Genomic DNA, 12,293 nt, shown 5'->3' on the forward strand with positions numbered 1-12,293 from the left:
TCGTTGTACGGACCACATACGCGCGGCGATGCTCCTACCGCGTCATCGGGAGAACGTTACAAAAGGAACGATCGATTCTTCCAGGTTTTCCAGTGCGTTTATTCGAATCGCGAATCTACAAAAAATACACGCTTGGATACAAATGATCGGCAGTCGCATCGGAACCTTGCCCCATGCTGGAACGTCAGGCAGCCATTGATTCGTCCTCTCCTCGGATCTCGTGAATCACCACGCTTGTAACATCGACCATCGTTATTCGGCTAATCTCCAGCTCGTTCGTTGTAACGCCTACTGGGGCCAGTTAAGGAAATTGCGGACATCCTGTCATCAAAGATACGGAAAATCATTAACGACATGCGATAACTAACAATTAACAGCTAATTAAGTGGTATGAGCGCAGACACACGATGTCATGCAGTCCCTTGGACGAACGGGTGTGCGTTGCATTCCAGTTAGATACTTTTACCCACGACGTCCGTTTCCGTTGCTGCAATCGTTGGTAAAGAGAAAAGAGAAAAGAAGCATACTAACTACAAACGGAACAGCGTTTCTCGTCCGAGCCGTCGCCGCAACCGTCGCGGCCGCTGCAGGCGATCGCGTCCGATCGACACCTGCTGTTGTCGCACCTGAACGGACAATGTCTGGTGGCGACTCTGCCGCGGCTTCCAACTTGCCTTCGACAAACTCCTTTTGGCTCGTCGCTTCCGTCGCGACAAGACACCACGGCGTTGCAGAACTCGTACGCTGGCAGGCATTGTCCGTTGTCACACCTGAACGCTCCTTCCGGACATTCTACGACACGGATTCATTGTGTTCGATCATTCGAGAATCGAGTGGTATTCGCGACTCGCGTCATTGCCAACGAAGCACTTACTCCGTCGATTGTTACAGCCGAACTCGTCCTCGCCTCGCGGACAGTCCCGTTTACCGTCGCACATTAGCGCTCTCGACACGCAAACGTCGCTCCTACCACATCTGAACGCTTGTACAGGGCATTCCGTCCCTCCCTCTCGCACCGAGCATCGTTCGTCCGAGCCGTCGCCGCAGTCCGGCCGTCCGTCGCAAACGAAGAACCAACTGATGCATTTTCCGGAATTCTTGCATTGGAAGGTGCCAGCCGCGCAACCGGTATTTCTCGCGGAGCAGCTTCCGTTTCCTCGGAAACCACAGTCGCACGTTCCATCGATGCATCTCGAGTAAGGATCCGCCAGCCGGCATTCCAAATCGGAGACGCAATCGTGTCCTAAACTGATGGCCGATGGCGGCTCGGTCGCCTCCACCTCCGACTGTCGATCTGTTTTCGAAGCGGACGCTGCGCAAAAGTTTGCGTAGAAATTTTATCGATAACGATTTTCTCCCTTTTTATCGACTGTCTGCCTCTTCCTTTTCTCTTACCTGACGTCCACACCGTCGACGACACGGTTTCGGTGAGTGCCTCGACCACGATAGCATCGTCTCTACTGTCGTAGTCCGCCGTCGGTAAGACGTTTTGCGAGTGGAAAGAATTCGTCGTTTCGGTAGTCGCGTCAAGGGGAAACGATGAGATTGCCGACTGCGCGGTGTCATTTCTCAGCCAGTCGATTCGAACTCCTGAAAAGAACCGAACGAAATACGTGGGTAGTCGATGTAACGTCGCTTCTGCGCCACCTAGTTACCTGTTTCCATCTCTTTCTCCGCCTCGTCCTCTCGTCGATCGTCAAACGTTTGAGCTTGCTCGTCGTGGCGGGACGACATCGTCGCTGTCGCGATCGTTTCAGTCGAGAAATCGTCGAACAGCGGTAAAGGTCTAACCAGATCGTCGGGTCGGCAAATATCGTTTTCGCGACGCATAGGTGCCGTGCATTGGCAACGTCCGAACAAGTTGGGGATCAAGAAGTCACAGTGTGAATTCCGCTGCCATAGACGACAATGGGCGTGTTCGTAGCAAACTTGGCCAAGTTTCGCCGCTGAAACGTTACGAAACAACGCGCGTTCGATCGATCTCTCATCGAAGATTAATCCCTGCTTACTCGGACTCGTCGAAGCTTCGACGAAGGGCATACGACGAGGCCGGCAAGCGATTCGAGCTGTCGTCTCGTTCGAATCTGACGGTTATCGATATAGTTCAGTCGAATTAGCCTTGGACGCAACGTTTAACGGTACGTGAAATTTTCTTGCGCCATATCGTTTCTCCGACGTACTCGACTTCTTTAATAACTCCGTCTCGTCGTTCGGATAGATGGTGTTGAAGTGAGTCTCATACATACAAACAATGTCGACGATAAAGCGCAAATGTCGACAAACCGAAAGAGTCAGAAAACTTCAATAGGCCTAACGGCCATCAATGATATCTTTCGACGATCAACCGCAATCGTTGATTATGCATTAAGTTCAAGTTAAATAATCATCGTGTTTTATTTAATCCACTGTAATAAATCCATCTATCGATACATTATCATATGGGATAGACACCACTGGAAATTCTAATTTCTAATATTTCCGAATAAAGAATTTCTATAATGCGTTCATTCGCGCGTTTGCTCTCTATATTCCGAGATATGAAACCTCAACTGTTTATATACCATAGACAGTTAGGATAAACACTGTGATAAACATATTATTATTATCACGTTCGCGCAAGAAAATTTCAGGTACCATGTGACGTGGAATTTAGCCTTTTTCGATTTCACTGAACCGATACGAAACGAGCGAAACACGCGTAAGGTCATGGTTACATTAAACGAGTGGTCGGACGAAACGACGTTTACAAATATCCGGAGACTGCGTTTCTCAGACTCGGCGGACGAGCTTAGAAAAACTCGTAAGAATCTATTTTCGTCGATTCGTCCGCTATAGTTTGAAGAACGGTTTAACGATCGCGTCTACTTACGACCCAGACACGTGTGCCGACGAAATTGGAGGAAACCATCCCTGCAGCCGCAGAAGCCATCCAAGCAGCCGCTGTTGGCTACTTTCAAGGTGCATTGCTCGTCGACGAGACACTCCTGGCCCAAAAGAGTCGCTGCATATCGCCGCGAGAAAGGAAACAGCGCTCGTTGTTATATTCTCGCCGCCGAATCGAGGCTCGTAATCGCAACAAATTCTCACCCTCGAGGCAGTACGTTCCGTTGTACGCGGCAAAGTAGGGCAAACAGCGACAATAGCCATTCCGACAGTGACTACCCTCGATGCTGGAATCGCATTCCGCGTCCCTGGCACATCGCTCGTCCAGCCGCGCGCTCACTGTCCTCGCTGCCGAGCCCACAACTATCGTCCCCTGAAACGCGCATCGCAATTTTCTCGTATTCCCGTTTGCCCGATGACGGCAACGAGTAAACCAGAACCGCAGCTCGTTTCTTCGTTTATCCGGAAGGAAACGAACGCGAACCAGCCTGGCGTACTCGTCGCCCGTTTGCTCGTCTTTTCCACGCGTTCGATTCCTACGCGCCTCTCTACCACCTCTCACCCTGTTTCCTGTCCCATTACCTCGATCGCGTTTGCCAGTTTCTCATCTCATCGTCGAACAATAAGCGCGGACAAACGCGCCGCGAATACGGTAAAAACTGCTGGCAATACGGAAGAATCAAGCCGGATAGAATGGAAAGAGCAGGACCGTAAAGAAGAGACAAAGGTAGCTGGGAAAAAAAAAGAGAGAGAGAGGGGGAAGACGGAATACATCGAACGTGCAACGTAGCGAGAGAAATGGAAGAATCGCTAACGGTGGAGAAGAGGGACGACGACCGACGCATGGCGATGCACGGAAGGAAGTAAGCGCGAAACGAGACGACGTGGCGCGACATTCGCGTCCCGAGTTTAAAGTAGCCGCGTAACATGCACCGTTAATCAGGTGTTGCCAGCGAGCGCTCGGAGTTAGAGTTCCCAGTTCCTGCAAAACGACGTTCGTTTTCGCGGGAACGGCTGTTTACGCGGCTGACGCACCGCACTTCCATTTCCGCGTGTTTCGCGCCGCACGTTCGTGCCCGTCGGTTCGCTTCACCCGCCCTATCTTCTTGCCGAGCGCGAAACCGTAAATCTTGGCCATCATCGGTCGAGCACGTAGCGCGCGAATTTGCGTCGGAAATGATCTACCGCCGAACGAAACTCACCAAACGATCGATCGCGATCGCAAACAGAAGAACGACGATCGTTTCACCGTTGCCACGCATCGTTCTCTCGACTACACGGCTCTTCGCCTCGACGATCGATGGTCGATCGATCGATCACGCTGTATTTTCCTTTTCTTCTGCGTCGAGAGCGTGCTCGCGACGAACGACTCGATCTATCTCGCACGAGTACTCGGCGCGACTGCGATGTCCGCGCGTTCTTCGCAATGACTGAAAGCAAACGGCGACCCTGGCTGCTTTTGGTCCCCGTGCACGAACGATGCAAAAGCGGACACAACTGTGTTCCCTCGCTCTCCCACCTCTTTACCGCGCTCTCGGTCTTCGTCTCGGTCTATGTTCCGGACTTCTGGTCTCGATCCTTCTTCGAGTCACTACTCTCCCTTCCGCGATCGTAGCGTATCGTGATCGGCAAATTCGCGGTTCGTTTGGACAATGTTTTGTCCGCTTCGCGTCTATGCCTATGACGCGACTCTTCGAGAATAATAGTTGGAACTGTCGGACGAGGTAACAACGACGAGGAACGAGCAAGACGGAAATGGAAAAGGTAAGAAGAGAGGGTGACGAACGAATAATATTCGGGTCACGCGCAGACTGCTTCAAAATTCATTGGTATTCCAATACGAAACGAGCAACGAACTTGGTCGCGATCCACCCCTTCTCTTCTTCTTCTTCCTGCTCGATCAGCCGCGCTTCCCTTTCTCATCGTCTTCCTCGTCGTCTTGCCCGTTGTGTTACTCGTCGCACCGGTACATCTACCGGTGCATGTGGTTTCGTTAATTTCTACTCCTCGAGGAAGATTGGTCGCGCAACCGAACGGTATCGTTAACCTACCGTTTCGTCGGCACGTCATCGTTTCACGAGCTACCCTTGGCCCGTATCCGACTCGTGATCGAGACGCGAGTGACGGTCAGTCTTTCGGACTCTTTCTTTAGGCCCGCTCGGTAAAGCCGAAAGAAGGAGGCGCGAAGCGGGAAGCGGGAAACGGCACGCGGTGAGTCGCCCGAGAAACAGGAAGCGCCGCGATGGTCTACGTTGGAATGTAAATGGAGAATCGACCGAGACCCGAGAACAAAAGAAGAGCCAACCGCGAGAAACGCGTAGTGCGCGTTGGGCGCGAGGTAAAAGACCTACACGGAAGTGCCATAAAATTCTGCAGGGCTCGAAGCAAGATGGGAAATGATCGCTTCGTCGAAATCTTTGCCAGTTCGTTTTAATCCGTGAACGAATAATTTCCTCTCGTCTGTACTTTCGAAAGGCACCGGTGGCTGATCTAGACGAAATTTTGTACACATCGTAGGATCAAATAGTAAATCTAAAATATAAAATTTTAGCTTCGGCAGATAGTACATTCGGAAGATACAGACAGGTCCCTATATACTGTCGTATACGTATATAATAGATCTTTATACTAATCTTAGACGCGATATATCGTGTGTTGGTTAGTCACTGAAACATGAAATAAATCGGTCGAAAACACTGTCACCAACATGACCTAATAGCAGCAAAGATCTATTATATTGTGTATGTATAGGGCCTTCTGTCTTCGGAACACATGATTTCTCAACACATCCTTGCTTTGTCTATCCGAGCGTTCGTATTGTAGCACATTTTGTGTGCTACGAAACAAGCGACGACGGTCAGGGAAGATTCCTAGCGTACCAACCGTGCTATTTACAAAATTCTTTTCGCACTTCGATTAGACGATCGATCTCACCTTGGTGCTGTACGATTGCTCGTTTCATCCGCGATTATCTTCGAGAAATGTGCGAATAAGGATGTCCGGAATCCATTTAAATATCTACCTTAATTTATCTCACGTTTCATTCTGAATGGATCCCAATTCTATGCTCTTATCTGACCGAGTATCTCGAAATTATGCTTTAACGACGGTAATGATAATCCTCCCGATCCCCGCACCTTCTATACCTTCTTCTTCTTCTCGTGCCTCGTTATTCTCTTCGAATTAATTAGATCTCACTTATTAATTTTGCCGCGCGTATACGGGTACATGCATCCTTGTTCCTGTTTTCTTCTCGAAAGAGACGATTTCGATCATACTCCAGAAAACTTATCGTAAAAGCGTCTCTCGATCTAGTTTGTTTTCAATTTTGCCAAAATTTCGTTTACTAATTTCGTTTTGAAACGTTTCATACCGACGATGTAAGTGATATTTGAAGAAAGCCGCTCTTTCAAAATCTTTCACAGAATTGGATTATCGCGTGTGGATGGTTTCAGCCAATCAAAAATGGAAAGGCAAATACTACGTAAAATTTTGCGTAGTTTTTAGAATATTTATCGGTAACAAATTGCTTCTGGACTCTTTCTTGCGTCGAATGCTCTTCGAAAAAATAGGAAAGGGCAGGGAAGAGCAAAACGTTAATGTAATGTGTACATTCGAGTGAATTATAATCATAAATATTACGTAACTCGTCCAATAGTTTGTCCGCACGCGTCGCCCTCAGCGAGTTGGTTGTTCAGGAGTTTCGTTGGAAGTATAGGTTAAACGTTAAAGAAATTGTGCATCAAACATGATATTTACTACGAAGATAATTTACAATTCTGGTAAGTAGACGTAAAATCGCTTTGTATCGAATGATCGTTGCTTCTAGTCAGTGTTTCTTTAAGACAACGATAGAATGTAGAAAGATTTCGTAAAGATGGAAGTCACTCAAACGAAATTAGAATCAAAGAAACTTAAACTTTAATTTGCTCATCGATTGATTACAGATCGTTGATAAAAGATGGCATTTTTTTTACTTTCAGCACTCAGGCACACTGTGAAGCAGCTATCTTTAGTTGAGCATCTTGTTAAACACGTAAGAAAATTACAATGGAATTTCCATAACCGCTACTTCCATAATACGTTTCGAAACTTAACTTTTAGGAATGTTATGGTCAGTTACGAGCAGGGACATATTTATCGGGTCTGATAACGCAAAGGTTTTATAGCGCGAAACAAGTGTATAATAGAAATAAGCCCCATTGTAACGTTGGTACAATCGGACATGTCGATCATGGAAAAACGACGCTTACAGCAGCTATTACCAAGAGTATATTTGCCAGTTGATTTTCATTTACATTAATCATTTTATCTGTTGCGTTTACTGTTGTCCTTGTCTGTTGTAGTTCTTTCTGAAATGGAACTCGCAAAAGCAAAAGAATACTCTGATATTGATAATGCACCCGAAGAAAAAGCACGCGGTATAACTATTAATATCGCGCATGTTGAATATCAGACAGAGAAACGTCATTATGGACATACCGATTGTCCAGGACATGCGGATTATATCAAAAACATGATTACTGGAACGTCACAGATGGATGGAGCTATTCTTGTTGTTGCTGCTACAGATGGTACCATGCCACAAACCAGAGAGCATCTACTTCTTGCTAAGCAAATTGGTATCAGTAACATTGTTGTTTTCATCAATAAGGTAAGATCTTTCGTGTAGTTGGTTGAATACTATCTATGTAAAAACTACCTCGCCCTCTTCTCTGTTATCAACAACGTTATGTTTTTTTTTGTTCATAAAGGTTGATGTCGCAGACAATGAAATGGTCGATTTAGTAGAAATGGAAATAAGAGAGTTGTTAAGCGAAATGGGTTATGATGGTATAAACATACCTGTTGTTAAAGGTAGTGCCCTTTGTGCGATACAGGGTAATAATCCAGGTATAGGACGGGATGCTATACTGAAATTGTTAGAGGCTGTGGATTCTTATATTCCAAACCCTGTCAGAGAATTGGACAAACCTTTTTTCTTACCGATAGAAAATGTTTACTCTGTTACGGGTAGGGGGACGGTAGTTACCGGCAGATTGGAACGTGGAAAAATAAAGAAGGGCATGGAATGTGAGGTGATTGGATACAACAAAATAATAAAAAGCACAATAACAGGAATAGAAATGTTTCATCAAACGTTGGAAGAAGCCGAGGCGGGAGACCAAATGGGTGCTTTGCTTAGAGGTTTAAAAAGAGAGGACATCAGAAGGGGTATGATAATGTGTAAACCAGGAAGCATGAAAGCCTACGATCATTTAGAATGTCAAATGTACATGCTGACTCCTGCGGAAGGAGGTAGAAAGAAACCTATAAATAATCTCATGCAAGCTCAAATATTTTCAAAGACCTGGGATTGTGCAGCTCAGTTAAATTTGCAAATGAAGGACTTGATCATGCCTGGCGAAGACTCTAGGTAAATTTTCTTTAAATGTTATTCAAGCGGAAAAACGAGTTACACGAATTAATAAATCGATTCGACGTGGATATGGATTTTTGTTTTCAGTGTTACGTTAAAATTGATAAGACCAATGGTGTGTGAAAAGGGCCAGCGATTTACGATAAGAGATGGCGCGATGTCTATAGCAACTGGAGTAATCACGAATATTTTGTCAAGTCTCAGCGAAACCGAACGATTAGATCTTCTCGGAGGTAGAAAGAAAACAAAGAAACATGCGAAAGCATAATTCAAATCATTTACTGCATTTGTCGTGCGTCAATCAATAAAACCATGTAAAACTAGATTCAACAAATACACACATTATATATACTATTATTATATATTATTGTTTTAAAATAATCGATTTAAAAATATTGCTTTCAGTCATGTCGGCAATTAATAAATAAATTGTTTTTGTATATAATAATAATATAATAACATTTTGTATATAATTTTAATTTTCTGTTTTTAAAATGGTCGATTTTTATTATCGATAAAGTATAATTTCCTCAACAAATAGAGAACGTAAGTACTTTAAACGATTTGAAAATGTCTTAACTTTGAAAAAACAGTTCAACGATGATTTATTGAGTCCATTACATCAACGGTACAAGTTGTTTCAAACAACAGATGAGACACCGATACGAAATATTTCGTTCTCCTTTTACTTCTGTTATTTCTTAACCATAGTTGTGCTATGGTGTTTGTGTACACATTACTTGGTGCATTCAATTGGCAATAAAATAAAGGAATTAGGGAAAGGACCATGTGCAACGCTTTGTCTCACCATAACGAAACGAACGTATTTGTATAGAAAGAAAAAAACACTGTTTATATAATTTAAGTTGAACAAATGGTACATTCACCTTCGCTAATAAAAATAGTAAATAGTCCTCATTATCCTGGACAGGCGCAACTGACTACAAACTGTACTTCGCTCCAATCGAAATATTATTTCAAAATACAACGCTGTGTTTAAGAATTGTAGATTACTCGTAAAAACGACTGGTGGCACTGCACGCCTAATGCTTTCTTTTCCTTCTTCATTTATGTTCGTTGGATGATCCTGTGTGTACATACGCAAGGTAGCAGCAAAGATTATGTCATTTATTTGTAAAGATTGAACTACTTTGAGAATTTCTCAAATTTCGTGTGTGTGTATATGTACACATGAGTGTGTACGCGCGTAAGCATATGCAGACGCATGTGTAAACAGTTGCTTTTAATATTAGCGCATCGACTGTATCGAAAGATTCTTTCTTACAGAATTAATTTTTCACTTTTTTACTTTACGAAGCAGCCCGTTCATTCATTCCGCCACAGGCAATTCACGTACAATGTTTCGGCATACGATATTATAAGGTTAGCAACAGAAATCCGACAGCTTTGACACTATGCCTTAAAGCAAATCGACAATTCGGTTGATCGACAAGTTATGCATTCATTACACTAAATACATCGTTTCACACAACATACGTGTACTCACGCATACTCATATCAATTATACGTAAATAAAGAAAGGAACGACTGTAATCTACGATACGTAAAGTTTCATTGGGTCAATGTGTATCGGTTAAATCGTACTTTGAAACTGACTTGTATGGAATTAGACCGCGTGTCTAATTCACGCACGCAAATCATGACATGCGTGAAAACGCAATGTTCAATTCCTGGTATCATCTAACCTTTAAGACAAAACTCGAGAAACGCGAATCGTCGAAATATTTTTATCATCGTATGACAGTTAAATATGAAACAGAAATAATCGTATCCATTAATTCTATCCAAGAAAGAATCTCTGACTTATAGAGAGGCACAAGTACGTAACGTACTTAGTATGCACGTGTACGTATATGGTTTGCCCCTATTCGTATAATACACACGACGTGGCAAACTAAAGATCTTCATCATCTTCTGGTAGCGCTGTCTCTTGTGCTTCCTTAAGATCTTTCTCTATCTGTTGTTGCCATTGTGGATCCATTGTAACTTCAGGAGGAAGGAGAGCTGGCATCGCGACAAATTCAAGATTTGCATCACCGATCAGCTTACGTCCCAACCATAAGAAAGGTTTCTCAAAATTGTAGTTGCTCTTTGCACTGATGTCGTAGTACTAAAGCAAACATGGAGAAAATTGTTATTTCGATTAAATGTGCATTATGTCGACAGTTCCTATATATAAAGGTAAGTTAGATTAGAAGAATGTGTATAGCTTAAGATAAGTCAAGCTAGAAAGATATTTGGTATATTACATACTGCAGGAAACGAGAAGAAAAATAAAAGATTTGTAAAATCAAACTACAAAAATACTATATGCTTTGGACATGCTATTACCTGTAGATTCTTCTTCCTATGAAAGACGATGCTCTTGGCTTTTACTTTTCTATCCTTAATGTCAACTTTATTTCCACATAGAACTATAGGTATATTCTCACAAACACGAACCAAATCTCTATGCCAATTAGGTACGTTTTTGTACGTTACTCTTGACGTAACGTCAAACATGATGACAGCACACTGTCCTTGAATGTAATATCCATCTCTCAGACCACCAAACTTTTCTTGACCAGCTGTGTCCCAAACGTTGAAACGAATCGGACCACGATTCGTGTGAAAGATCAGAGGATGTACCTCGACACCTAAAGTTGCGACATATTTTTTTTCGAATTCACCGGTCAAGTGCCGCTTGACGAACGTCGTTTTTCCAGTACCACCGTCACCTACTAGTACACATTTGAAAGTTGGAATCTCAACATTTTGTGCCATTTGTGCCATACCGATTGTTAGACCACAAACTGTTGATGTGATAAAAAGAGATCTGAAAAAGTAACATTTATATATAAAAACTGATCGGATAGATGAGAGTAAAACCGAATGCAAAAGAGAAATGTATTATCGATTAGGTTATTATAGATACACTAGAAAATTAGAATAGTCCGACACTTGGAAGTTGCTGGAAGATACTAGATCGAAAATCACGCATCGAAAACGTGATCGACGTGTGTTTTTTCACTATATTTGTAATTATTTAAAAATAATACGTTATATCTCGACTATAATATGAACACACCTATCAAAATACTACTTTGTCGTATCTTTTCTAATAAATTGCAAGGCCGGTTTATCGTTAACGTCCCGCGCTCGATGTACAAAATTTACCACGTTCTGCTAAAAGAATGGCGCCTCTCGTTGTAACACAAGCTTTCGCGTTAATCTTGTCACGCGACTACACGTAATTTTGATAGAAATCGCAAAGAATCGAACAAACCGACGATAGATTTATTATGAATCTATGAAAATCGGAGAATATTTGTACAAAATTTCCCGGCAAGTAACGTGTACGTGAAAATGACCGATAAAATTTACCCTGCAACACAGTCGTTACGGCTCACAATGGCGTTCCTTCGAGTCAACGACAGGGGTCCGCATTTTCATCATTCGCTAAGTAGAATATCATTCAATTTAATGAATATATCTAATCGATACGCTATGAAAAAATTAAATTGGAATATTTTTTCGTTTAAATCATTAAAATAATATGTAAATCGGTGGTTTTTTTTTAAATTATAAGTAGAAAATGACGTAAGTCAGCGACATCTATTTTATGCGCGCCACACCGAGCCGGTATCGAAGAATTTCAGTTTTTAACGGGAGAATTAATACGTATACGTATGCGTATACGTGGAAGGATGCATTGGCGCACGTTAGGCGGTTAAATTTGAGTGCACACGTCCACTTTAACCTTCCATCTTTTTCCCAATGGTTTTCTTTCGTTTTCGTTTTCTTTCTTTCGTTTCGATAGAAATATATAATACATCAAAACGTAGATCGTATGATTCGCGTTTGTCGTATCAAAGTGTCTGATATTTTTATGATTGCTTTGATAACGGAGATTCACTCGTTTTTTTTGTTTCATTTAACGAATCAGAGTATTGCAAACTTCGAAGAATATTCTCGTATGAAGGCGACAGAT

General features: G+C 43.0%; 4 protein-coding genes across 6 annotated transcripts; 2 read left to right on the forward strand and 2 right to left on the reverse strand.

Moving 5' to 3' along the window:
* Positions 1–75: 75 nt before the first annotated feature.
* On the reverse strand, positions 76–4,891 carry LOC100646870. The gene is made up of 8 exons (XM_003398718.4): positions 4,086–4,891; positions 3,088–3,256; positions 2,870–3,001; positions 1,656–1,946; positions 1,396–1,590; positions 875–1,312; positions 532–792; positions 76–321 (listed from the first exon to the last, which is right to left on the reverse strand). Exons 1-8 carry the CDS (start codon positions 4,143–4,145, stop codon positions 302–304), a joined length of 1,566 nt encoding a protein of 521 aa, XP_003398766.2. The 5' UTR covers positions 4,146–4,891; the 3' UTR covers positions 76–301.
* LOC100644490 (elongation factor Tu, mitochondrial) lies at positions 1,942–8,656 on the forward strand. Its single transcript, XM_012313263.3, has 7 exons — positions 1,942–2,138; positions 6,542–6,665; positions 6,867–6,919; positions 6,988–7,153; positions 7,230–7,537; positions 7,638–8,299; positions 8,390–8,656. Exons 2-7 carry the CDS (start codon positions 6,632–6,634, stop codon positions 8,568–8,570), a joined length of 1,404 nt encoding a protein of 467 aa, XP_012168653.1. The 5' UTR covers positions 1,942–2,138; positions 6,542–6,631; the 3' UTR covers positions 8,571–8,656.
* Positions 2,204–6,645, forward strand: LOC125385949. The gene is made up of 4 exons (XM_048410130.1): positions 2,204–2,229; positions 2,631–2,800; positions 5,036–5,221; positions 6,309–6,645. Exons 1-4 carry the CDS (start codon positions 2,219–2,221, stop codon positions 6,503–6,505), a joined length of 564 nt encoding a protein of 187 aa, XP_048266087.1. The 5' UTR covers positions 2,204–2,218; the 3' UTR covers positions 6,506–6,645.
* Positions 8,657–8,890: 234 nt separating the features above from the next.
* LOC100646748 (GTP-binding nuclear protein Ran) lies at positions 8,891–11,841 on the reverse strand. 3 transcript variants are annotated; one of them, XM_048410128.1, is made up of 3 exons: positions 11,687–11,841; positions 10,655–11,138; positions 8,891–10,433 (listed from the first exon to the last, which is right to left on the reverse strand). In XM_048410128.1, exons 2-3 carry the CDS (start codon positions 11,093–11,095, stop codon positions 10,218–10,220), a joined length of 657 nt encoding a protein of 218 aa, XP_048266085.1. In that variant the 5' UTR covers positions 11,096–11,138; positions 11,687–11,841; the 3' UTR covers positions 8,891–10,217. The 3 variants fall into 3 exon arrangements, with proteins under 3 accessions (XP_048266085.1, XP_048266086.1, XP_012168652.2); XM_048410129.1 differs by having other exon boundaries at positions 11,480–11,725; XM_012313262.3 differs by having other exon boundaries at positions 11,391–11,725.
* Between the last annotated feature and the right edge of the window lie 452 nt (positions 11,842–12,293).

This window comes from Bombus terrestris, chromosome 11 (genome assembly GCF_910591885.1).
Source record: "Bombus terrestris chromosome 11, iyBomTerr1.2, whole genome shotgun sequence".
Taxonomy (NCBI): Eukaryota; Metazoa; Arthropoda; class Insecta; order Hymenoptera; family Apidae; genus Bombus; species Bombus terrestris.

Excerpts from the sequence above, each read along its gene's own strand:
- LOC100646748 (XM_048410128.1), bottom strand. The coding sequence starts at position 11,095 with ATGGCACAAATGGCACAAAATGTTGAGATTCCAACTTTCAAATGTGTA. Across the intron at positions 10,434-10,654 it reads ATAGGAAGAAGAATCTACAG|TACTACGACATCAGTGCAAA; the intron begins GTAATAGCATGT and ends TGTTTGCTTTAG.
- LOC100646870 (XM_003398718.4), bottom strand. The coding sequence starts at position 4,145 with ATGCGTGGCAACGGTGAAACGATCGTCGTTCTTCTGTTTGCGATCGCG. Across the intron at positions 3,002-3,087 it reads CGGAACGTACTGCCTCGAGG|CGACTCTTTTGGGCCAGGAG; the intron begins GTGAGAATTTGT and ends GGCGATATGCAG. Across the intron at positions 1,591-1,655 it reads GGAGAAAGAGATGGAAACAG|GAGTTCGAATCGACTGGCTG; the intron begins GTAACTAGGTGG and ends GGTTCTTTTCAG.
- LOC125385949 (XM_048410130.1), top strand. Across the intron at positions 2,801-5,035 it reads GGACGAGCTTAGAAAAACTC|GCCCGCTCGGTAAAGCCGAA; the intron begins GTAAGAATCTAT and ends CTCTTTCTTTAG. Across the intron at positions 5,222-6,308 it reads TAGTGCGCGTTGGGCGCGAG|AATTGGATTATCGCGTGTGG; the intron begins GTAAAAGACCTA and ends AATCTTTCACAG.
- LOC100644490 (XM_012313263.3), top strand. The coding sequence starts at position 6,632 with ATGATATTTACTACGAAGATAATTTACAATTCTG. Across the intron at positions 6,920-6,987 it reads TTGAGCATCTTGTTAAACAC|GAATGTTATGGTCAGTTACG; the intron begins GTAAGAAAATTA and ends CTTAACTTTTAG. Across the intron at positions 7,154-7,229 it reads TACAGCAGCTATTACCAAGA|TTCTTTCTGAAATGGAACTC; the intron begins GTATATTTGCCA and ends TGTCTGTTGTAG.